The following is a 22,483-nucleotide window of genomic DNA, read 5'->3' as shown; positions in this document are numbered from 1 at the left end:
TGCTCAGGGAGCCGGAGTTATTTATCGATCGTGGCTCGGTGTGGCATCAGTCGGCAAGCTCACAGAGTCGCACTTACAAAAAAGACTGTCGGCCGTTTGACACAGGAGTCTTGAATTCTCTGAGGGTTCTCGGTATAAGACACACTTAAACCCCAACTTGTGATCTTCATCCAGTGTTTATTTAGCTGCAAATTGACGTTCTGGCCTGAGAGGGATACTGTCATGTATGTATGCTTGGGTTTACTAGCCACCAGGTGGTGCCACTGTCGAAGGTCATTGGGCTGTGTGCACGTGTGCGCTGCCCAGGTATAATAGGCAAGCCATCACATAATGCAATCACTTTGGGCCCTAATAAAGTAGAGCCAGGTTTGCACCTGTTCGGAGTTTACACTATTCAGTCTATTGAGCTATTCCATTAACAACATTTGGCGACGAGGTAACAAGAACTTTTGCATGCAAAAATGAGCACAATTGGAATTTGGAGCGATTCATGGAGGGAGAAGATTGGCCAGACTTTGTAACCCGCTTGAACCAGTACTTCGTGTCCAACAAAATGGAGGAAGAGGCTGACGGAGTTTGGTGCCGGGTGGTCTTCCTCACGGTTTGCCGTCCAAAAATCCATGGACTCATAAAGAATCTCCTCTCTCCATTAAGTCCAACAGACAAGGACTATGAAACATTGTGTGCTCTGGTACGTGACCATCTCAAATCAGATGAAGGCATCATCATCTCAAGATATCGATTCTATACGCACGTTCGTTCTGAGGGCTAGCAGGTATCGGAATTCATTGCCGACCTAAGACTTCTAGCTGGGCAGTGTAAGTTTGAAACTGCGTTGGCAGACATGCTGCGGGACTTCTTTGTAATCGGCATCAACCACGAGTTGCTCCTGTGTAAGCTACTGGTGGCCGAGACGCTGGATTTGAGCAAGGCCATCACGATTGCCCAATCATGCATGACAATGGACAAAAGCTTAAAGCAGATATCATTGAACAATCGGAAATCGGCAAGTACTGTAAGCAAGATAGTATCGGCGTTTGGCAGAGCTGCATATGGCAGACCATACCCGACTGCGTACGCAAAACCTATGGCTGCTCAAAGTCCACTAATGGGAATGAATCCGATATCACCGTGTTGGCATTGTGGGGGAAATCATCGGCATCATCAGTGTCGGTTTAAACAATATATTTGTAAAGGCTGTTCGAGAGGGGGGCATCTCCAGCACATCTGTCCGCAACTGAGCAAGCGTGCTGCGACACACCACATGGAGGATGCTGACCAGTCTAGTGCGGATCCGGATACAATCCGAGATACCAGAGGCGGAATTGTATGGACTGTATTTGTTCCTGACAAAGAGCCAACTGATAATGATTAAAAGTTAATGGTGTGCTGGTATCGATGGAATTAGACACAGGTGCGAGTCAATAAATAATGAGCCAGAGGACATTCGACAGGCTGTGGGATACTAAGGCTGTGAGGCCTAAGATGAGTCCAGTCAATGCCAAGTTACGTACGTACACTGAAGAACTTGTAACGGTGATTGGCAGTGCAGTAATCAAGATGTTCTTAGTTGTGGTGGATGCTTATTCCAAGTGGATAGAATCTACAATCATGTCATCCAGCACATCCGCAGCTACAATAGAGAGCCTTCGTGTCATGTTTGCTATGCATGGTCTGCCTGAAATCGTTGTAAGCAACAACGGATCTTGCTTCACCAGTATAGAGTTCCAAGAGTTAATGAAACTCAATGGTAGCAAACATCTGCGGTCAGCACCATTCAAACCCGCATCTAATGGACAAGCAGAGCGTGTGGTCCAAACCATCAAGGAGAGTATGAAACGTGTAACTTAAGGTTCACTGCAAACTTGCTTGTCACGCATATTGCTTAGTTACAGGATAACACCCCATACGCTTACCGGGCTCTCCCCTGCTGAACTATTGATGGAGAGAGGTATCAAGACCAGGCTCTCTCTTATCCACCCTGACTTGAATAATTATGTCAAATACAGACGTCAAAGTCAGCAGTGATCGCGACATTTCTATCAATGATCTTATGTGTGTACTGAATTATGGTCAAGGTCCCAAATGGATTGCCGGTACTGTTACGGCCAAGGAGTGTAACAGAGTGTTTATTGTTAAGCTCAAGAATGGACAGAGATGCAGGAAACATGTCGATCAGATATAGCTGCGGTACACGGATGAACCGGAACAGTTTGAGGAAGACACAATCAGTGGCCAACCAACCTACCCTCAGTCATCAGAGGACTCCGCTGTCATCAATGAATCTGGACTTTCAATCGCTGACATGGTCAATGAATCTGGACTTTCAATCCCTGACGTGGTCATTGTCACTCCCATCAGATCGGCTACCCAGCCTCCAGTCATAACAGACTCAGAATACTCGTCCAAGGCTGGAGTTGAATTGAGACGTTCAACTCAGAAGCGAAAACCCCAGACCTTCTTGATTTGTATAAAGACCGTTACTAATATCTTAAAGGGGGTTTTTGTCATGTATGTAGGCTTGGGTTTAGTAGCCACCAAGTGGCGCCACTGGTGGAGGTCATTGTGCTGTGCACACGTGTGTGTGGCCCAGGTATAAAAGGCAAGCCATCATGTAATGTAATCACTTTGGGCCCTAATAAATTAGAGTCAGGTTTGTACCTGTTCGGAGTTTACAGTATTCAGTCTATTGAATTATTGCATACACAACAGACACAACTTCACCTGAGCAGCAGAATAATACATTATCCATGATGGCACAGTGTAACGTGTCCCTTACAATGCAGTGTATCCTCTAACACGATCCAGCATGAGGTCCTTCAGTATAACAATTACTTCAAAGAAAATCCTATCTTTTGAAACAGGTTCACTTTTCCACGTTTAAAAAAATTTTCTGAAGCAGCAACGATTCTCGAATTAGGGGGCACAGACTCAGGATAAGGGGTCTGCCATTTAAGACGAGATGAGGAGGAATTTCTTCACTCGGAGGGTTGTGAATCTTTGCAATTCTCTATCCCAATGGGCTGTGGATGCTGAATCTCTGAATATATTCAAGTCTGAGATAGACAGATTTTTGGACTCAGGGGGAATCGATGGATATGGGGATGGGGCGGGAAAGTAGAGCTGAGGTAGAAGATCAGCCATGATCTTATTGAATGGCGGAGGATGCTCGAGGGGCCGCTGGGCCGACTCCTGCTCCTAATTCTTATGATGCTCAGCTTTTGAGTTCAATTTCTGCGATAATTAATGTAATTGTAATAAACTGCCTTGGACCACGTATTACAATTTTCTCTCCCATCTCCTTTTCTGTCCAGAATGTGAGAAACTGCAGCAAAAGTTTGGTAAGAGACTATTCACAAAATTCCGCATGTTGGGATTGGGGCTTCAGTTTGTGATCGACTAGATTTTTAATAGGGATTGTGTGTTCATGAATTACTAAACATTGGGCACATTGTCCTGGGTTAGCTCCTGGTGCTATTGGGTTACCTGGTTCACTGTTAATGGGAAAATACATGTGCTGGGAGTGTTTGATGGGACAGTGTAGAGGGAGCTTTACTCTGTATCTAACCCTGTACTGTACCTGCCCTGGGAGTGTTTGATGGGACAGTGTAGAGGGAGCTTTACCCTGTATCTAATCCATGATGTACCTGCCCTGGGAGTATTTGATGGGACAGTATAGAGGGAGCTTTACTCTGTATCTAACCCCCTGTACCTGCTCTGGGAGTGTTTGATGGGACAGTATAGCGGGAGCTTTACTCTGCATATAACCCGTGCTGTACCTGCCCTGGGAGTGTTTGATGGGACAGTGTAGAGGGAGCTTTACATTGTATCTAACTCTAGCCTCGCCCATCAAGATAAGGAAGTCAGGTATATACTTGCCCATGACTTTCGGACGGCCATTGGAAATAATTTAAATCCCGGGAAGTGCTTCGGTGATAATCTCCGACATTTACCTGTTGGGTGCCTGAAGTGGAAAGTTTTCCATTCCCCAGCACTAAGATCCCTCACCCTGATGGGCACCAAATGATTCAATTGGTGATGGAAGAGAGCTGATGGAGGCAGAGCGACGATGCTCAGCCAGGTAATGGTGAAAGGCGTTCACGGGCCAGATCTAGACCTGCACCCAAAGCCTGAGGTGCTGGGATGTGGTGTGAGCAGGGGTTTCTGGGGAGTTACTGTGTTTCAGAGATTTGATTGATGCTGGAAGGGTCGGTGGTAGATTAAATCCGGGAGCGTTGCCTTCACCATGATAGTGAGCACCATGTGACCTATCTTCCTGGAGGGATGGAGAGTGTTGGATAATATGGGTCTCTGTGGGCGGTGGGGGAGAGTCCAGGATGAATTGCTCAGTAATGCAGGTGCAGAACCTTCTGTGGTGGACCGGCTAATCCAACATTGGGGCCGAACAGGTCTGGCTCATACTAGGCGCGTCATTGGTCCTCGGGTGGGGAAGGATGGCCCTCCCATATGTCTCCATGGAAACCCTGCGAGCCAATGCCTCCTCTCCCTGCATTGGGTAGGGTGTTCCTGGGCCCGATAGATGGGGGTGGGGAGCTCAGTGGCTGTTGGGGGTCAGGAAGCTGCGCACAGCGGGGTCTCGTTCCAGAAAGTTGTGCGGCTTGACGTCTCTATTTTCTTTCCTTTCACAGAAACCGAGCGAAATATCCTCAAAGCAGGTACGTGGGAGCCCTGCAGCACTGAGGGAATGGGATGTCTTGAGCTTCGCAGGTTGGGGAGCAAGTTCGCCAACTCTGGTTGGATGGATTCCTGGAGGTTTCATCACATGACCTCCTGCCTCCAACCGCCCCTCCCCCAATCACCCAATCAAACAGCATTTCTTCCCCATCGCCCAGATTTTTAGACCAAATGAACTCAAAGTGCTGGGAGAAACTGCTCCATTCTTCTTGATGCCTCTTATGATTCTGTTCTCCCCGGGTTTTACAAGCAACAGCATCCAGGAGACTGATTGTAATTCCCAGAGACTCCAGGGGCAATCCTGGAAGGTTGGCAACCCATAGCAGGAGAGGGTGGGGATTGAGCAGGTTTTTCCGGCTTGTAGCTATTTGGTCTCGGGTTACTGTGTCGCGCACCGTGCTCTGCGGGGGAGGGGGGGGATTGAGGGGGGAGAGGGGTGGATTGAGGGGGGAGCTGAGAGATGCCTCTTTCCCCGCGGGTGCTGATGCCTGTGCTGGTGGTGGCCTTGGGCTTTGGGTTGGTGCCTCCTGATGTGGAAGGAGGTGGGCAGCTCGCAGCCTGTGTAAGAGCGGGCACGGGCCATCTGTTCAATGGGTCGGGTCTGTCACTCCCTCGGTTCAGTTGGTGCTGACCACCCCTTCTGTTTCCCACCGCTGGTCCCACACCTGCAGGGTGTGGTCACTTACTTATCGAAATATCTGTGATAATGAGGGGGCTCGACAAGGTGGATGCAGAGAGGATGTTTCCACTCACGGGAGACTAAAACTAGGGGGCATAGACTCAGAATAAGGGGCTGCCCATTTAAAACTGAGATGAGGAGAAATTTCTTCTCTCAAAGGGTCGTGAATCTGTGGAAGTGTCTGCCCCAGAGAGCAGTGGAGGCTGGGTCATTGAATATATTTAAGGTGGAGATAGACAGAATTTGAGCGACAAGGGAATAAAGGGTTATAGGAAACGGGCAAGAAAGTGGAGCTGAGTCCATGAACAGATCATCCATGAGACAGGATTAATAAGCAATCTCCTTGTAAAGGATCCCCTTGGATTAAGTGATCACAGCATGGTTGAATTTCAAATTCAGATGGAGGGTGAGAAAGTTGGATCTCAAACCAGCGTACTAAGCTTAAATAAAGGAGACTACAAAAGTATGACGGTAGAGTTGGCAAATTTGACTGGGAATATAAAAGTGTAGCACGGTTGATGAACAGTGGCGTACATTTAAGGAGATATTTCATAACTCTCAAGAAAAGTATATTCCAGTGAGGAGGAAAGGGTGTAAAAGAAAAGACAGCCATCTGTGGCTAACTAAAGAAATAAAGGACAGTATCCAATTTAAAAACAAGGGCATACAAAGTGGCCAAAATTAGTGGGAGGACAGAAGATTGGGAAGCTTTTAAAAGCCAGCAAAGAATGACGAAAAAAATGATTAAGAAAGGAAAGATTGACTATGAACGCAAATTAGCACAAAATATATAAACAGATAGCAAGAGTTTCTATAGGTATATAAAAAGGAAAAGAGTGGCTAAAGTAAATGTTGGTCCCTTAGAGGACAAGACTGTGGAATTAGTAATGGGGAACATGGAGATGGCAGAAATTCTGAACAAATATTTTATATCAGTCCTTACGGTAGAGGACACTAAAAATATCCCAACAGTGGATAGTCAAGGGGCAATAGCGGGGAGGAACTTAACACAATCACAATCACTGAGGAGGTGGTAATTAGTAAGATAATGGGACTAAAGATGGATAAATACCTTGGACCTGATGGCTTGCAACCTAGGGTCTTGAGAAGTAGCGGCAAGGATAATAAATGCATTGGTGGTAATTTACCAAAATTCCCTGGATTCTGGGGTGGTCCCAGCAGATTGGAAAACTGCAAATGTAACGCCCCTATTTAAAAAATGAAGCAGACAAAAAGCAGGACATTTTAGACCAGTTAGCCTAAAATCTGGGGTTGGGAAAATGTTGGAGTCCATTATTAAAGAAGCAGTAGCAGGACATTTGGTAAAACCTAATTCAGTAAGGCAGAGCCAGCATGGATTTATGAAGGGGAAGTCATGTTTGACAAATTTGCTGGAGTTCTTTGAGGATGTAACGAAAAGAGTGGATCAAGGGGAACCAGTGGATGTGGTGTATTTAGACTTCCTGAAGGCATTTGATAAGGTGCCATATAAAAGGTTACTACACAAGATAAAAGTTTACGCGGTTGGGGGCAATATATTAGCATGGATAGAGGATTGGCTAACTAACAGAAAAGAGAGAGTCGGGATAAATGGTTCATTCTTGGTTTGGCAATCAGTAACTAGTGGGGTGCTGCAGGGATCAGTGCTGGGACCTCAACTATTTACAATCTATAATGACTTGGAAGAAGGGACCAAGTGTAAAATAGCCAAGTTTGCTGACAATAAAATGATGGGAAGAAAAGCGATGTGTGAGGAGGACACAAAAAAATCTGCAAAATGACATAGAAAGGCTAAGTGAGTGGGCAAAGATTTGGTAGATGGAGTATAAAGTTGGAAAGTGTGAGGTCATGCACTTTGGCAGAAAAAAAATCAAAGAGCAAGTTATTATATAAATGGCGAAAAATTGCAAAATGCTGCAGTACAGCATGACCCGAGGGTACTTGTGCATGAAACACAAAAGGTTAGTGTGCAGGTACAACAAGTGATCAGGAAGGCCAATGGAATCTTGACCTTTATTGCAAAGGGGATGGAGTATAAAAGCAAGTACGCCTTGGTACAGTTATACAGTGTATTGGTGAGGCCACAACTGGAATACTGCGTACAGTTTGGTTTCCATATTTACGAAAGGATATACTTGCTTTGGAGACAGTTCAGAGAAGGTTCACTAGGTTGATTCCGGAAATGAGGGGGTTGACTTATGAGGAAAGGTTGAATAGGTTGGGCCTCTACTCATTGGAATTCAGCAGAATGAGAGGTGATCTTATTGAAATGTATAAGATTATGAGGGGGCTTGAAAAGGTGGAGGCAGAGAGGATGCTTCCACTGACAGGGGAGACTAGAACTAGGTGGCATAATCTTAGAATAACGCGTTGCCCATTTAAAACTGAGATGAGGAGGAATTTCTTCTCTCAGAGGGTTGTGAACCTGTGGCATTTGCTGCCTCCGAGAGCTGTGGAAGCTGGATTATTGAGTCGATTTAAGACAGAGAAAGACAGTGTCTTAACCGATAAGGTTATGGGGAGCGGGCAGGGAAGTGGACCTGAGTCCATGATCGGATCAGCCATGATTGTATGAAATGGCGGAGCAGGCTCGAGGGGCCGTATGGCTTAATCCTGCTCCTATTTCTTTTGTTCTTATGTTCTTATATGTTCTTTTATCCGCAACATAACTAAAACCGCCTATTTCTGCTCCGTACCATCGCCCGTCTCCGCCCCTGCCTCAGCTCATCTGCTGCTGAAACCCTCATCCACGCCTTTGGTACCTCGAGACTTGACAATTCCAACGCGCTCCTGGCTGTCCTCCCACATTCTAAACTGGAGGTAATCCAAAACTCAGCAGCCCATGTCCTAACTCGCACCAAGTCCCACTGACACACCACCCTGTGCTCGCCGACCTACATTGGCTCCCAGTTAAACAATGGATTGATTTAATAATTCTCATCCTTGTTTACAAATCCCTCCATGGCCTCGACCCTCCCTATCTCTTTAACCTCCTTCAGCCTCACAATCCCCAAAATATCTGTACTCCTCAAATGCTGCCTTCTTAGCCATCTCTGATTTTAACTGCTCAAACATCGGTGGCCGTGACTTCAGCTGCTCTTTCTCTTTATCTCTGCTCTCTCCCTCTCTCTCCCTCTCTGTCTCCCTCACTGTCTCCCTCACTCCTACCACCCCCTCTCTCTCTCTCCGACCCCCTCTCTCTCTCTCTCTCTATCTCTCTCTATCTCTCTCTATCTCTCTCTATCTCTCTCTATCTCTCTCTCTTTGTCTCTCGCTAACGCTCTCTCTGCTCTCTCTCTCTTTGTCTTTCTCTCTCTCTCCCTCACTCTCCGTTCCTCCCCCACTCTCACACCTTCTCTCCCTCCCTCCGCCTCTCCCTCTCCCTCGATCACGCACACGATGGGAATTGAGTCTGGGTGCTGGCGCTGCCCACAGAGGGTGAAGGTTCTCCTTGCTGGTCCCTGTTTTGCACCACAGGCCCTCTACCTCGTTCCACATGGCCATTATTGAAATGTGAGCCTTGCCAAATGGAATTGCAAGGGGGTGGAGTATAAAAATAGGGAAGTCATACTACAACTGTACATGATATTGGTGAGGTGAGGCCACACCTGGAGTACCGCGTACATTTTTAGTCTCCGTATTTAAGGAAGGATATACTTGCATTGGAGGGAGTTCAGAGAATGTTCACTAGGTTGATTCCTGAGGTGAGGGGGTTATCTTATGAAGAAACGTTGAGTAGGTTGGAGTAGCAGATACTCATTGGACTTTTGAAGAATGAGAGGTGATCCTATTGAAACGTATAGGATTCTGAGGGGGCTCGACAAGGTGGATGCAGAAATCATATTTCCACTCATAGGGGAAACTAAAACTAAGGGACATGATCTCAGATAAGGGGCCGCCCATTTAAAACTGAGATGAGGAGGAATTTTTTCTTCTCAGAGGGTTGTAAATTTGTGGAATTCTCTGCCCCAGAGAGCTGTGGAGGCTGGGTCATTGAATATATTTAAGGCGGAGATAGACAGATTTTTGAGCGATAAGGGAATAAAGGGTTATGGAGAGCGGGCAGGGAAGTGGAGCCCAGCCTAGGATCAGATCAGCCATGATCTTATTGAATGATGGAGCAGGCTCGAGGGGTGAAATGGCCTACTCCTGCTCCTATTTATTATGTTCTTGTATTAGTCCAGGCTTCTGGATTACTAGTCCAGTAACATAACCTCTATGCTACCGCACCATACCTATCTCTATATACTACTGGCTGAGCCAGCGGGAGAGGGTGAATTGTTTCAGGAGAAATCCCAGTGCGCGGTAGCAGGTAGCAGTTGCGGTGAGGAATAACGCAGTGTTGATGATAAATGTTTTTTTGATTTGTTGCAGAAAATGAAAAGCTACAGATTGAAATCGGTGAGTACCCGTTAATAATGGAGAGCTCGATCTGATGGTGACTGGACACCCAGGGTTGGTTGAAATGCAGTAATGAAGTGTGCGGGAAGAATGCTCGTGGACTGTAACTGGGGACCAGAGATGTAACACATTGATTGGCTCACCGTGGATCTCCCAATAGTTTGTACAGTCAGAAAGGGAAGAAAGAACTTGCATATTTCACGACTTCCGGACGTCCCAAAGCGCTTCACAACCAATTAAGTGCAGAAGAACAACAGAGATAAAGCGCTTTGGGTCTTTCTGCTGCTGTGTGAGGCGCTACAGAAATGCAGTTCTTTTTCCGTCTTTTTCAACCCACACGAGCGAAAGTGATTCATCTGCTCATTTATTTCATTGCTGTTCGTCATCATCATAGGCAGTCCCTCGAAACCGAGCAAGACTTGCTTCCACTCCAAAAGTGAGTTCTCAGGTGGCTGTACATTCCAATACGGGAATTACAGTCTCTGGTTGCTGGTGGTATTTCTCCAGCAGGTTGAGGTGTCTACTGTATATGGTCCAAGTCTCTGAGCCATACAGGAGGGCGAGTGTCACTACAGCCTGCTGTTAGTGGGAGCTGGTTGTGCGCACAGTGACTGCTGTGTTTCCCACATTACAACAATAACTTTAAGACACCCCGAGGCAGTCTGACACTGAGTCAGGAGCTACAGAAGGACAACGGGGGAGAAATTGGCCTCCAGTTAGCGCCTCCAGGGGGCGGTAACGGGGTGCTGAGGGGATCACCGATGCCCGCGAACTTCCCTGGCGGTTTTGTGCTGGTGCTAACAATTAGTGCCACGCTCTCCTGCGCCCCATAGATACACTTCCCTCGGAGCGCTGGAGCTGAAGTTCCTTCGAGGAGCAAATCGTTTTCGCCCAGCGACAATTTTGAGCTCCTTCAAAAGATAATGACTCGAATGGGGTGCTACACAATTTTTTCATGACCATTTGCCACGATTTCTAACACGGGTTTTATTTTCTACTTGCAGGGCAAGAGAAATTAAAGATGGAAGGAGGTAAGTGATGGAAAGGCTCGCGGTGTGCTTCTTGCCACGTTTCCATGGACCTCACAGTGGGTCGGAGGGGCCAGGTCTGGTGTCGGACATCCGGTCAACAACCCAAAGCAAATCAAATGGAAATCGTGCCTCATGTAACTGACGGCTTTCTCCTTTCTTTCAGAGTATGAAAACCTACGCAAGGAGATAGGTAAGAAAATAGACGCGTGGGTAACGGGGAAGATCACCCATGGGTGGCTGGATAAGGTGGTCACGGAGAGGGAGAAACCTGGGTAAAGGGGATACAGTGAGGGAGATACCCAGGTAAGGGGGACACAGAGAGGGAGATACCCTGGGTAAGGGTGACACAGAGAGGGAGATACACTGGGTAAGGGTGACACAGAGAGGGAGATACACTGGGTAAGGGGGACACGGAGAGGGAGATACCCTGGGTCAGGGGGATAGGGGGAGGGAGATACCCTGGGTAAGTGGGACAGAGAGGGAGATGCCCTGGGTAATGAAGACTTAGACCTGAGAGATCCCCGTGGGTAGGGATCTGACACTGGAAGAGGGTCGGGACAATTGTGCAGCAACACAATCGCTGTATTGGTGGCAGGCAATGCCCGAGCCCCCTCTGTTGCCCAACCCTATCGGAACTCCCCTGGGGCTGATCTTGCACACTCTGAGGGGCCTGGCATCAGTGGCTCTGGGTGTAGACCTTGGGCCTTCTCTATCAGTCTGGGGAGGGAGCGTGTAGGACTAGAGCCTGTATGGCCGCTGACAGCCCTGTCTCACACTTTTTATATTTGTTTGTCTGTTTCAGCGAAAGCTAAAGAAGCGGGGAAATCAGGTGAGGTGTGAGCACGCACTGAGTTCAGTGAAATACCGAGACGGTTCGCACTGTAACATTTCCGTTGTGTGTCAGAAAGTCTTAACACCATTTAAATCAAAAGGTACAGACACTACCACTTGTACCACCCATGCTTATAGCCATCCGTACCAGGCGATGCCCCATAACCATGTTATCATCATCATAGGCAGTCCCTCGGAATCGAGGAAGACTTGATTCCACTCTTAGAGTGAGCCCTTAGGTGGCTGAGCAGTCCAATACAAGAGTCACAGTCCCTACCACAGGTGGGACAGATAGTTGCTGAGGGTAGGGAAGAGTGGGACAGGTTTGCCACGTGTTCCTTCCGCTGCCTGTGCTTGATTTCTGCATGCACTCAGCGATGAGATTCAAAGTGCTCAGTGCTCTCCCGGATGCACTTCCTCCACTCAGGGTGGTCTTTGACCAGGCACTCCCAGGTGTCAGTGGGGATGCCGCACTTTATCAGGGAGGCTTTGAGGGTGTCCTTGTAATGTTTCCTCTGCCCACCCTTGGCTCGTTTGCCATGAAAGAGTTCCGATTAGAGCACTTGATTTGGGAGTCTCGTGTGTGGCATGCATACAGTGTGGCCTGCCCAGCGGAGCTAATCAAGTGTGGTCAGTGCTTCAATGCTGGGGATATTGGCTTGCTTGAGGATGCTAATGTTGGCGCATCTGTCCTCCCAGTGGATTTGTAGGATCTTGCGCAGGCATCGCCTCCACCAACCTGTCCTCGCCGCACAGCACTGCCCCCGAGTCATCAAGATCCACGCCACTGCCCTGGAGAACGTGAACCATTTCCTATATCTCGGGAGCCTTTTATCAACAAAAACAGTCATTGATGAGGAGATTCAACACCGCCTCCAGTGTGCCAGCGCAGCCTTCGGCCACCTGAGGAAGAGACTGTTCGAAGACCAGGCCCTCAAATCTACCCCCAAGCTCATGGTCTACAGGGCTGTAGTAATATCCGCCCTCCTGTATGACTCAGAGGCATGGACCATGTACAGTAGACACCTCAAGTCGCTGGAGAAATACCATAACCATAACCATCACCATAGAAACCAGTTATAACGGCGCTGCTTACCACAAATAAAGTGGCCCGGCTACTGGTTCGAATTTGGAGAATTTTAGCTATGAGGACAGATTGGATAGGCTGGTATATTTTCTTTGGTACAGAGGAGGCTGAGAGGAGACGTTACTGAGGTGTATAAAATTATGAGGTGGATAAGAAGCATCTGTTTCCCTTGGCAGAGGGGTCAACAATCAGGAGACAGAGATTTAAAGAAATTGGTTGGAGGTATTGAGGGGAAATATCTTCACCCAGAGGGTGGAGGAGTCTGGAACTCAGTGCCTGAAAGGGTGGTAGAGGCAGAAACCCTCACCACATTTAAAACTGAGATGAGGAGAAATTTCTTTTCTCAGAGGGTTGTAAATCTGTGGAATTCTCTGCCTCACAGAGCTGTGGAGACTGGGTCATTGAATATATTTAAGGCGGAGATAGACAGATTTTTGAGTGATAAGGGAGTAAAGGATTATGGTGAGTGGGCAGGGAGGTGGAGCTGAGTCCATGATCAGATCAGCCATGACCTTATTGAATGGTGGAGCAGGCTCGAGGGGCTGAATGGCCGGCTCCTGCTCCTATTTCTTATGTCTCTTATGCAAAAGTACTTGGATGTGCACTTGAAGTGCCGTAGCCTACAGGACTTCGGACCAAGAGCTGGAAAGTGGGATTAGACTGGATAGCTCTTGGTCGGCCGACGTGGACACGATGGGCCGAAATGTCCTCCTTCCGTGCTGTAAATTTCTATGATTGCAGACAATTCTTCAACGTGAGTTGTTCAGTTTTATCGAACGCTGATACTCGGATGGGGCCCCCGAGAATCTGCTGCACTGAGAATTTTCCTCCCGGACCGGAACAGATCCCGGAGCTGGAATTGAAAAGGTTTCTGTTAAAAACCCTCAGCGGTGATAATCGACACGATGAAACACCACTGGCGGAAACTTGACGTGCGGGTTGGGTTTGTTCCGCGCCAACATGCCCCTCCCCCATCCCCGTCCTCCACCTCCGTGGCTGAAGGGAGTGGGATTGCACGGGGAGCCAGGAGTTATTTATTGATCATGGCTCAGTGTGGCGTCAGTCGGCAAGCTTACAGAGTCGCACTTACAAAAAAACCTGTCGGCCGTTTGACACAGGAGTCTGAAATTCTCTGAGGGTTCTCGGTAGAAGACACACTTAAACCCCAACTTGTGATCTTCACCCAGTGTTTATTTGTTGCAAATTGACGTTCTGGCCTTGGAGGGATATAACTTCACCTGAGCAGCAGAATAATACATTATGCATGGTGGCACAGTGCAACGTGCCATGCCACACGAGGTCCTTCAGTATAACAATTACTTAAAATAAAATACTATCTTTTGAATAGGTTATTTTTACCATATTTTTAAAAAAAAATCTCTGATGCAGCAATGATTCTCGAACTAGAGAGCACAGTCTCAGGATAAGGGGTCAGCCATTTAAAACGAGATGAGGAGGAATTTCTTCACTCGGAGAGTTGTGAATCTTTGCAATTCTCTATCCCAGAGGGTTGTGGACGCTGAGTCTCTAAATATATTCAAGGCTGAGATAGACAGATTCTTGGACTCTGGAGGAATCGAGGGATATGGGGATGGGGCGGGAAAGTAGAGCTGAGGTAGAAGATCAGCCATGATCTTATTGAATGGCAGAGGATGCTCGAGGGGCCGCTGGGCCGACTCCTGCTCCTAATTCTTATGATGCTCAGCTTTTGAGTTCAATTTCTGCTATAATTAATGTAATTGTAATAAACAGCCTTTGACCATGTATTACAATTTTCTCTCCCATCTCCTTTTCTGTCCAGAATGTGAGAAACTGCGGAAAAAGTTTGGTAAGTGATTATTCACACAATCCAGCATGTTGGGATTGGGGCTTCAGTTTGTGATCGACTAGATTTTTAATAGGGATTGTGTGTTCATGAATTACTAAAGATTGGGCAGATTGTTCTGCGTTAGCTCCTGGTGCTATTAGGTTACCTGGTTCATTGTTAATGGGAAAATACCTGCCCTGGGAGTGTTTGATGGGACAGTGTAGAGGGAGCTTTACTCTGTATCTCATCCCGTGCTGTACCTGCCCTGGGAGTGTTTGATGGGACAGTGTAGAGGGAGCTTTACCCTGTTTCTAATCCATGCTATACCTGCCCTGGGCGTGTTTGAAGGGACAGTGTAAAGGGAGCTTTACTCTGTATCTCATCCCGTGCTGTACTTGCTCTGGGAGTGTTTGATGAGACAGTGTAGAGGGAGCTTTACTCTGTATCTAACCCCGTGCTGTTCCTGCCCTGGGAGTGTTTGATGGGACAGTGTAGAGGGAGCTTTACCCTGTATCTAATCCATGCAGTACCTGCCCTGGGAGTGTTTGATGGGACAGTGTAGAGGGAGCTTTACTCTGTATCTAACTCTAGCCTCGCCTATCAAGATTAGGAAGTCAGGTATATACTTGCCCATGACTTTCGGACGACCATTGTAAATAATTTAAATCCCGGGAAGTGCTTCCGAGATAATCTCCGACATTTACCTGTTGGGTGCCTGAAGTGGAAAGTTTTCCATTCCCCAGCACTAAGATCCCTCACCCTGATGGGCACCAAATGATTCAATTGGTGATGGAAGAGAGCTGATGGAGGCAGAGCGACGATGCTCGGCCAGGTAATGGTGAGAGGCGTTCACGGGCCAGATCTAGACCTGCACCCAAAGCCTGAGGTGCTGGGATGTGGTGTGAGCAGGGGTTTCTGGGGAGTTACTGTGTTTCAGAGATTTGATTGATGCTGGAAGGGTCGGTGGTAGATTAAATCCGGGAGCATTGCCTTCACCATGATAGTGAGCACCATGTGACTATCTTCCTGGAGGGGTGGAGGGTGTTGGATAATATGGGTCTCTGTGGGGGGTGGGGGAGATTCCAGAATGAATTGCTCAGTAATGCAGGTGCAGAACCTTCTGTGGTGGACCGGCTAATCCAACATTGGGGCCGAACAGGTCTGGCTCATGCTAGGCACGTCATTGGTCCTCGGGTGGGGAAGGATGGCCCTCCCATATATCTCCATGGAAACCCTGCGAGCCAATGCCTCCTCTCCCTGCATTGGGTAGGGTGTTCCTGGGCCCGATAGATGGGGGTGGGGAGCTCAGTGGCTGTTGGGGGTCAGGAAGCTGCGCACAGCGGGGTCTCGTTCCAGAAAGTTGTGCGGCTTGACGTCTCTATTTTCTTTCCTTTCACAGAAACCGAGCGAAATGGCCTCAAAACAGGTATGTGGGAGCCCTGCAGCACTGAGGGAATGGGATGTCTTGAGCTTTGCAGGGTGGGGAGCAAGCTCGCCAACTCTGGTTGGATGGATTCCTGGAGGTTTCATCACATGACCTCCTGCCTCCAACCCGCCCCTCCCCCAATCACCCAATCGAACAGCATTTCTTCCCCATCGCCCAGATTTTTAGACCAAATGAACTCAAAGTGCTGGGAGAAACTGCTCCATTCTTCTTGATGCCTCTTATGATTCTGTTCTCCCCGGGTTTTACAAGCTACAGCATCCAGGAGACTGATTGTAATTCCCGGAGACTCCAGGGGCAATCCTGGAAGGTTGGCAACCCATAGCAGGAGAGGGTGGGGATTGAGCAGGTTTTTCTGGCTTATAGCTATTTGGTCTCGGGTTACTGTGTCGCGCACCGTGCTCTGCGGGGGAGGGGGGGATTGAGGGGGGAGAGGGGTGGATTGAGGGGGGAGCTGAGAGATGCCTCTTTCCCCGCGGGGGCTGATGCCTGTGCTGGTGGTGGCCTTGGGCTTTGGGTTGGTGCCTCCTGATGCAGAAGGAGGTGGGCAGCTCGCAGCCTGTGTAAGAGCGGGCACGGGCCATCTGTTCAATGGGTCGGGGCTCACTCCCTCGGTTCAGTTGGTGCTGACCACCCCTTCTGTTTCCCACCGCTGGTCCCACACCTGCAGGGTGTGGTCACTTACTTATCGAAATATCTGTGATAATGAGGGGGCTCGACAAGTTGGATGCAGAGAGGATGTTTCCACTCACGGGAAACTAAAACTAGGGGGCGTAGTCTCAGAATAAGGGGCTGCCCATTTAAAACTGAGATGAGGAGAAATTTCTTCTCTCAAAGGGTCGTGAACCTGTGGAATTGTCTGCCCCAGAGAACAGTGGAGGCTGGGTCAGTGAATATATTTAAGGTGGAGATAGACAGAATTTGAGCGACAAGGGAATAAAGGGTTATGGGAAACGGACAGGAAAGTGGAGCTGAGTCCATGAACAGAACATCCATGAGACTGGATTAATAAACAATCTCCTTGTAAAGGATCCCCTTGGAATGAGTGATCACAGCATGGTTGAATTTCAAATTCAGATGGAGGGTGAGAAAGTTGGATCTGAAACCAGCGTACTAAGCTTAAATAAAGGAGACTACAAAGGTATGAGGGTAGAGTTGGCTAAATTTGACTGGGAAAATAGATTAAAATGTAGGACGGTTGATGAACAGTGGCGTACATTTAAGGAGATATTTCACAACTCTCAAGAAAAATATATTCCAGTGAGGAGGAAAGAGTGTAAAAGAAAAGATAACGATCCGTGGCTAACTAAAGAAATAAAGGACAGTATCCAATTTACAAACAAGGGCATGCAATGTGGCCAAAATTAGTGGGAGGACAGAAGATTGGGAAGCTTTTAAAAGCCAGTCAAGAATGATTAAAAAAATGATTAAGAAAGGAAAGATTGACTATGAACGCAAATTAGCACGAAATATATCAACAGATAGCAAGAGTTTCTATAGGTATATAAAAAGGTAAAGAGTGGCTAAAGTCAATGTTGGTCCCTTAGAGGACAAGACCGGGGAATTAGTAATGGGGAACATGGAGATGGCAGGAACTCTGAACAAATATTTTATATCAGTCCTACGGTAGATGACACTAAAAATATCCCAACAGTGGATAGTCAAGGGGCAATAGAGGGGAGGAACTTAACACAATCACAATCACTAAGGAGGTGGTACTTAGTAAGATAATGGGACTAAAGATGGCTAAATACCTTGGACCTGATGGCTTGCATCCTCGGGTCTTGAGAAGTAGCGGCAAGGATAATAGATGCATTGGTGGTAATTTACCAAAATTCCCTGGATTCTGGGGTGGTCCCAGCAGATTGGAAAACTGCAAATGTAACGCCCCTATTTAAAAAATGAAGCAGACAAAAAGCAGGACATTTTAGACCAGTTAGCCTAAAATCTGGGGTTGGGAAAATGTTGGAGTCCATTATTAAAGAAGCAGTAGCAGGACATTTGGTAAAACCTAATTCAGTAAGGCAGAGCCAGCATGGATTTATGAAGGGGAAGTCATATTTGACAAATTTGCTGGAGTTCTTTGAGGATGTAACGAAAAGAGTGGATCAAGGGGAACCAGTGGATGTGGTGTATTTAGACTTCCTGAAGGCATTTGATAAGGTGCCATATAAAAGGTTACTACACAAGATAAAAGTTTACGCGGTTGGGGGCAATATATTAGCATGGATAGAGGATTGGCTAACTAACAGAAAAGAGAGAGTCGGGATAAATGGTTCATTCTTGGTTTGGCAATCAGTAACTAGTGGGGTGCTGCAGGGATCAGTGCTGGGACCTCAACTATTTACAATCTATAATGACTTGGAAGAAGGGACCAAGTGTAAAATAGCCAAGTTTGCTGACAATAAAAAGATGGGAGGAAAAGCGATGTGTGAGGAGGACACAAAAAAATCTGCAAAATGACATAGAAAGGCTAAGTGAGTGGGCAAAGATTTGGTAGATGGAGTATAATGTTGGAAAGTGTGAGGTCATGCACTTTGGCAGAAAAAAAATCAAAGAGCAAGTTATTACATAAATGGCGAAAAATTGCAAAATGCTGCAGTACAGCATGACCCGAGGGTACTTGTGCATGAAACACAAAAGGTTAGTGTGCAGGTACAACAAGTGATCAGGAAGGCCAATGGAATCTTGACCTTTATTGCTAAGGGGATGGAGTATAAAAGCAAGTACGCCTTGGAACAGTTATACAGTGTATTGGTGAGGCCACACCTGGAATACTGCGTACAGTTTGGTTTCCATATTTACGAAAGGATATACTTGCTTTGGAGACAGTTCAGAGAAGGTTCACTAGGTTGATTCCGGAAATGAGGGGGTTGACTTATGAGGAAAGGTTGAATAGGTTGGGCCTCTACTCATTGGAATTCAGCAGAATGAGAGGTGATCTTATTGAAACGTATAAGATTATGAGGGGGCTTGAAAAGGTGGAGGCAGAGAGGATGCTTCCACTGATAGGGGAGACTAGAACTAGGTGGCATAATCTTAGAATAACGCGTTGCCCATTTAAAACTGAGATGAGGAGGAATTTCTTCTCTCAGAGGGTTGTGAACCTGTGGCATTTGCTGCCTCCGAGAGCTGTGGAAGCTGGATTATTGAGTCGATTTAAGACAGAGAAAGACAGTGTCTTAACCGATAAGGTTATGGGGAGTGGGCAGGGAAGTGGACCTGAGTCCCTGATCGGATCAGCCATGATTGTATGAAATGGCGGAGCAGGCTCGAGGGGCTGTATGGCCTAATCCTGCTCCTATTTCTTTTGTTCTTATGTTCTTATATGTTCTTTTATCCGCAACATAACTAAAACCGCCTATTTCCGCTCCGTACCATCGCCCGTCTCTGCCCCTGCCTCAGCTCATCTGCTGCTGAAACCCTCATCCACGCCTTTGGTACCTCGAGACTTGACAATTCCAACGCGCTCCTGGCTGTCCTCCCACATTCTAAACTGGAGGTAATCCAAAACTCAGCAGCCCATGTCCTAACTCGCACCAAGTCCCACTGACACACCACCCTGTGCTCGCCGACCTACATTGGCTCCCAGTTAAACAATGGATTGATTTAATAATTCTCATCCTTGTTTACAAATCCCTCCATGGCCTCGACCCTCCCTATCTCTTTAACCTCCTTCAGCCTCACAATCCCCAAAATATCTGTACTCCTCAAATGCTGCCTTCTTAGCCATCTCTGATTTTAACTGCTCACACATCGGTGGCCGTGACTTCAGCTGCTCTTTCTCTTTATCTCTGCTCTCTCCCTCTCTCTCCCTCTCTGTCTCCCTCTCTGTCTCCCTCACTCCTACCACCCCCTCTCTCTCTCTCCGACCCCCTCTCTCTCTCTCTCTCTCTCTCTATCTCTCTCTATCTCTCTCTCTTTGTCTCTCGCTAACGCTCTCTCTGCTCTCTCTCTCTTTGTCTTTCTCTCTCTCTCCCTCACTCTCCGTTCCTCCCCCACTCTCACACCTTCTCTCCCTCCCTCCGCCTCTCCCTCTCCCTCGATCACGCACACGATGGGAATTGAGTCTGGGTGCTGGCGCTGCCCACAGAGGGTGAAGGTTCTCCTTGCTGGTCCCTGTTTTGCACCACAGGCCCTCTACCTCGTTCCACATGGCCATTATTGAAATGTGAGCCTTGCCAAATGGAATTGCAAGGGGGTGGAGTATAAAAATAGGGAAGTCATACTACAACTGTACATGATATTGGTGAGGTGAGGCCACACCTGGAGTACCGCGTACATTTTTAGTCTCCGTATTTAAGGAAGGATATACTTGCATTGGAGGGAGTTCAGAGAATGTTCACTAGGTTGATTCCTGAGGTGAGGGGGTTATCTTATGAAGAAACGTTGAGTAGGTTGGAGTAGCAGATACTCATTGGACTTTTGAAGAATGAGAGGTGATCCTATTGAAACGTATAGGATTCTGAGGGGGCTCGACAAGGTGGATGCAGAAATCATATTTCCACTCATAGGGGAAACTAAAACTAAGGGACATGATCTCAGATAAGGGGCCGCCCATTTAAAACTGAGATGAGGAGGAATTTCTTCTCTCAGAGGGTTGTAAATTTGTGGAATTCTCTGCCCCAGAGAGCTGTGGAGGCTGAGTCATTGAATATATTTAAGGCGGAGATAGACAGATTTTTGAGCGATAAGGGAATAAAGGGTTATGGGGAGCGGGCAGGGAAGTGGAGCCCAGCCTAGGATCAGATCAGCCATGATCTTATTGAATGGTGGAGCAGGCTCGAGGGGTGAAATGGCCTACTCCTGCTCCTATTTATTATGTTCTTGTATTAGTCCAGGCTTCTGGATTACTAGTCCAGTAACATAATCTCTATGCTACCGCACCATACCTATTTCTATATACTACTGGCTGAGCCAGCGGGAGAGGGTGAATTGTTTCGGGAGAAATCCCAGTGCGCGGTAGCAGATAGCAGTTGCGGTGAGGAATAAAGCAGTGCTGATGATAAATGTTTTTTTGATGTGTTGCAGAAAATGTAAAGCTACGGATTGAAATCGGTGAGTACCCGTTAATAATGGAGAGCTCGATCTGATGGTGACTGGACACCCAGGGTTGGTTGAAATGCAGTAATGAAGTGTGCGGGAAGAATGCTCGTGGACTGTAACTGGGGACCAGAGATGTAACACATTGATTGGCTCACCGTGGATCTCCCAATAGTTTGTACAATCAGAAAGGGAAGAAAGAACTTGCATATTTCACGACTTCCGGACGTCCCAAAGCGCTTCACAACCAATTAAGTGCAGAAGAACATCAGAGATAAAGCGCTTTGGGTCTTTCTGCTGCTGTGTGAGGCGCTACAGAAATGCAGTTCTTTTTCCGTCTTTTTCAACCCACACGAGCGAAAGTGATTCATCTGCTCATTTATTTCATTGCTGTTCGTCATCTTCATAGGCAGTCCCTCGAAACCGAGCAAGACTTGCTTCCACTCCACAAGTGAGTTCTCAGGTGGCTGTACATTCCAATACGGGAATTACAGTCTCTGGTTGCTGGTGGTATTTCTCCAGCAGGTTGAGGTGTCTACTGTATATGGTCCAAGTCTCTGAGCCATACAGGAGGGCGAGTGTCACTACAGCCTGCTGTTAGTGGGAGCTGGTTGTGCGCACAGTGACTGCTGTGTTTCCCACATTACAACAATAACTTTAAGACACCCCGAGGCAGTCTGACACTGAGTCAGGAGCTACAGAAGGACAACGGGGGAGAAATTGGCCTCCAGTTAGCGCCTCCAGGGGGCGGTAACGGAGTTAATGACTCGAACGGGGTGCTACACAATTTTTTCATGATCATTTGCCACCATTTCTAACACGGATTTTATTTTCTACTTGCAGGGCAAGAGAAATTAAAGATGGAAGGAGGTAAGTGACGGAAAGGCTCACGATGTGCTTCTTGCCACGTTTCCATGGATCTCACAGCGGGTCGGAGGGGCCAGATGTGGTGTCGGACATCCGGTCAACAGCCCAAAGCAAATCAAATGGAAATCGTGCCTCATTTAACTGACCGCTTTCTCCTTTCTTTCAGAGTATGAAAACCTACGCAAGGAGATAGGTAAGAAAATAGATGCGTGGGTAACGGGGCAGATCTCCCATGGGTGGCTGGATAAGATGGTCACGGAGAGGGAGAAACCTGGGTAAAGGGGACACAGTGAGGGAGATACCCCGGGTAAGGGGAAACAGAGAGGGAGATACCCGGGTAAGGGCGGCAAAGAGAGGGAGATACCCTGGGTAAGGAGGACACGGAGAGGGGAGATGTCGTGGTTCACGGGGATACAGAGAGGGAGATACCCTGGGTAAGTGCGACACGGAGAGGGAGATACCCTGGGTAAGGGGGTCACAGAGAGGGAGATTCCCCTGGGTAAGGGGACACTGAGAGGGAGATACCCTGGGTAAGTGGGACAGAGAGGGAGATGCCCTAGGTAATGAAGACATAGACCTAAGAAATCCCTGCCGGTAG

At 47.5% G+C, this 22,483-nt stretch overlaps 1 protein-coding gene across 4 annotated transcripts in view; it reads left to right on the top strand.

Annotated features, from left to right (window-relative positions):
• Nucleotides 1–22,483, top strand: part of LOC139229628 (zinc-binding protein A33-like) — a 143,984-nt gene that overhangs the window by 105,751 nt on the left and 15,750 nt on the right. For all 4 annotated transcript variants that reach the window (XM_070861140.1, XM_070861142.1, XM_070861141.1 and 1 more), the window contains 11 exons: nt 3,315–3,341; nt 4,650–4,676; nt 9,749–9,775; nt 10,780–10,806; nt 10,970–10,996; nt 11,609–11,635; nt 14,526–14,552; nt 15,931–15,957; nt 21,007–21,033; nt 21,862–21,888; nt 22,052–22,078. In XM_070861140.1, the coding sequence (XP_070717241.1) occupies nt 3,315–3,341; nt 4,650–4,676; nt 9,749–9,775; nt 10,780–10,806; nt 10,970–10,996; nt 11,609–11,635; nt 14,526–14,552; nt 15,931–15,957; nt 21,007–21,033; nt 21,862–21,888; nt 22,052–22,078 (297 nt within the window). The remainder of the gene's footprint in view (nt 1–3,314; nt 3,342–4,649; nt 4,677–9,748; nt 9,776–10,779; nt 10,807–10,969; nt 10,997–11,608; nt 11,636–14,525; nt 14,553–15,930; nt 15,958–21,006; nt 21,034–21,861; nt 21,889–22,051; nt 22,079–22,483) is intronic.

This window comes from Pristiophorus japonicus, chromosome 19 (genome assembly GCF_044704955.1).
Source record: "Pristiophorus japonicus isolate sPriJap1 chromosome 19, sPriJap1.hap1, whole genome shotgun sequence".
NCBI lineage: Eukaryota > Metazoa > Chordata > Chondrichthyes > Pristiophoridae > Pristiophorus > Pristiophorus japonicus.
This window is presented reverse-complemented; position numbering and strand designations above follow the sequence as displayed.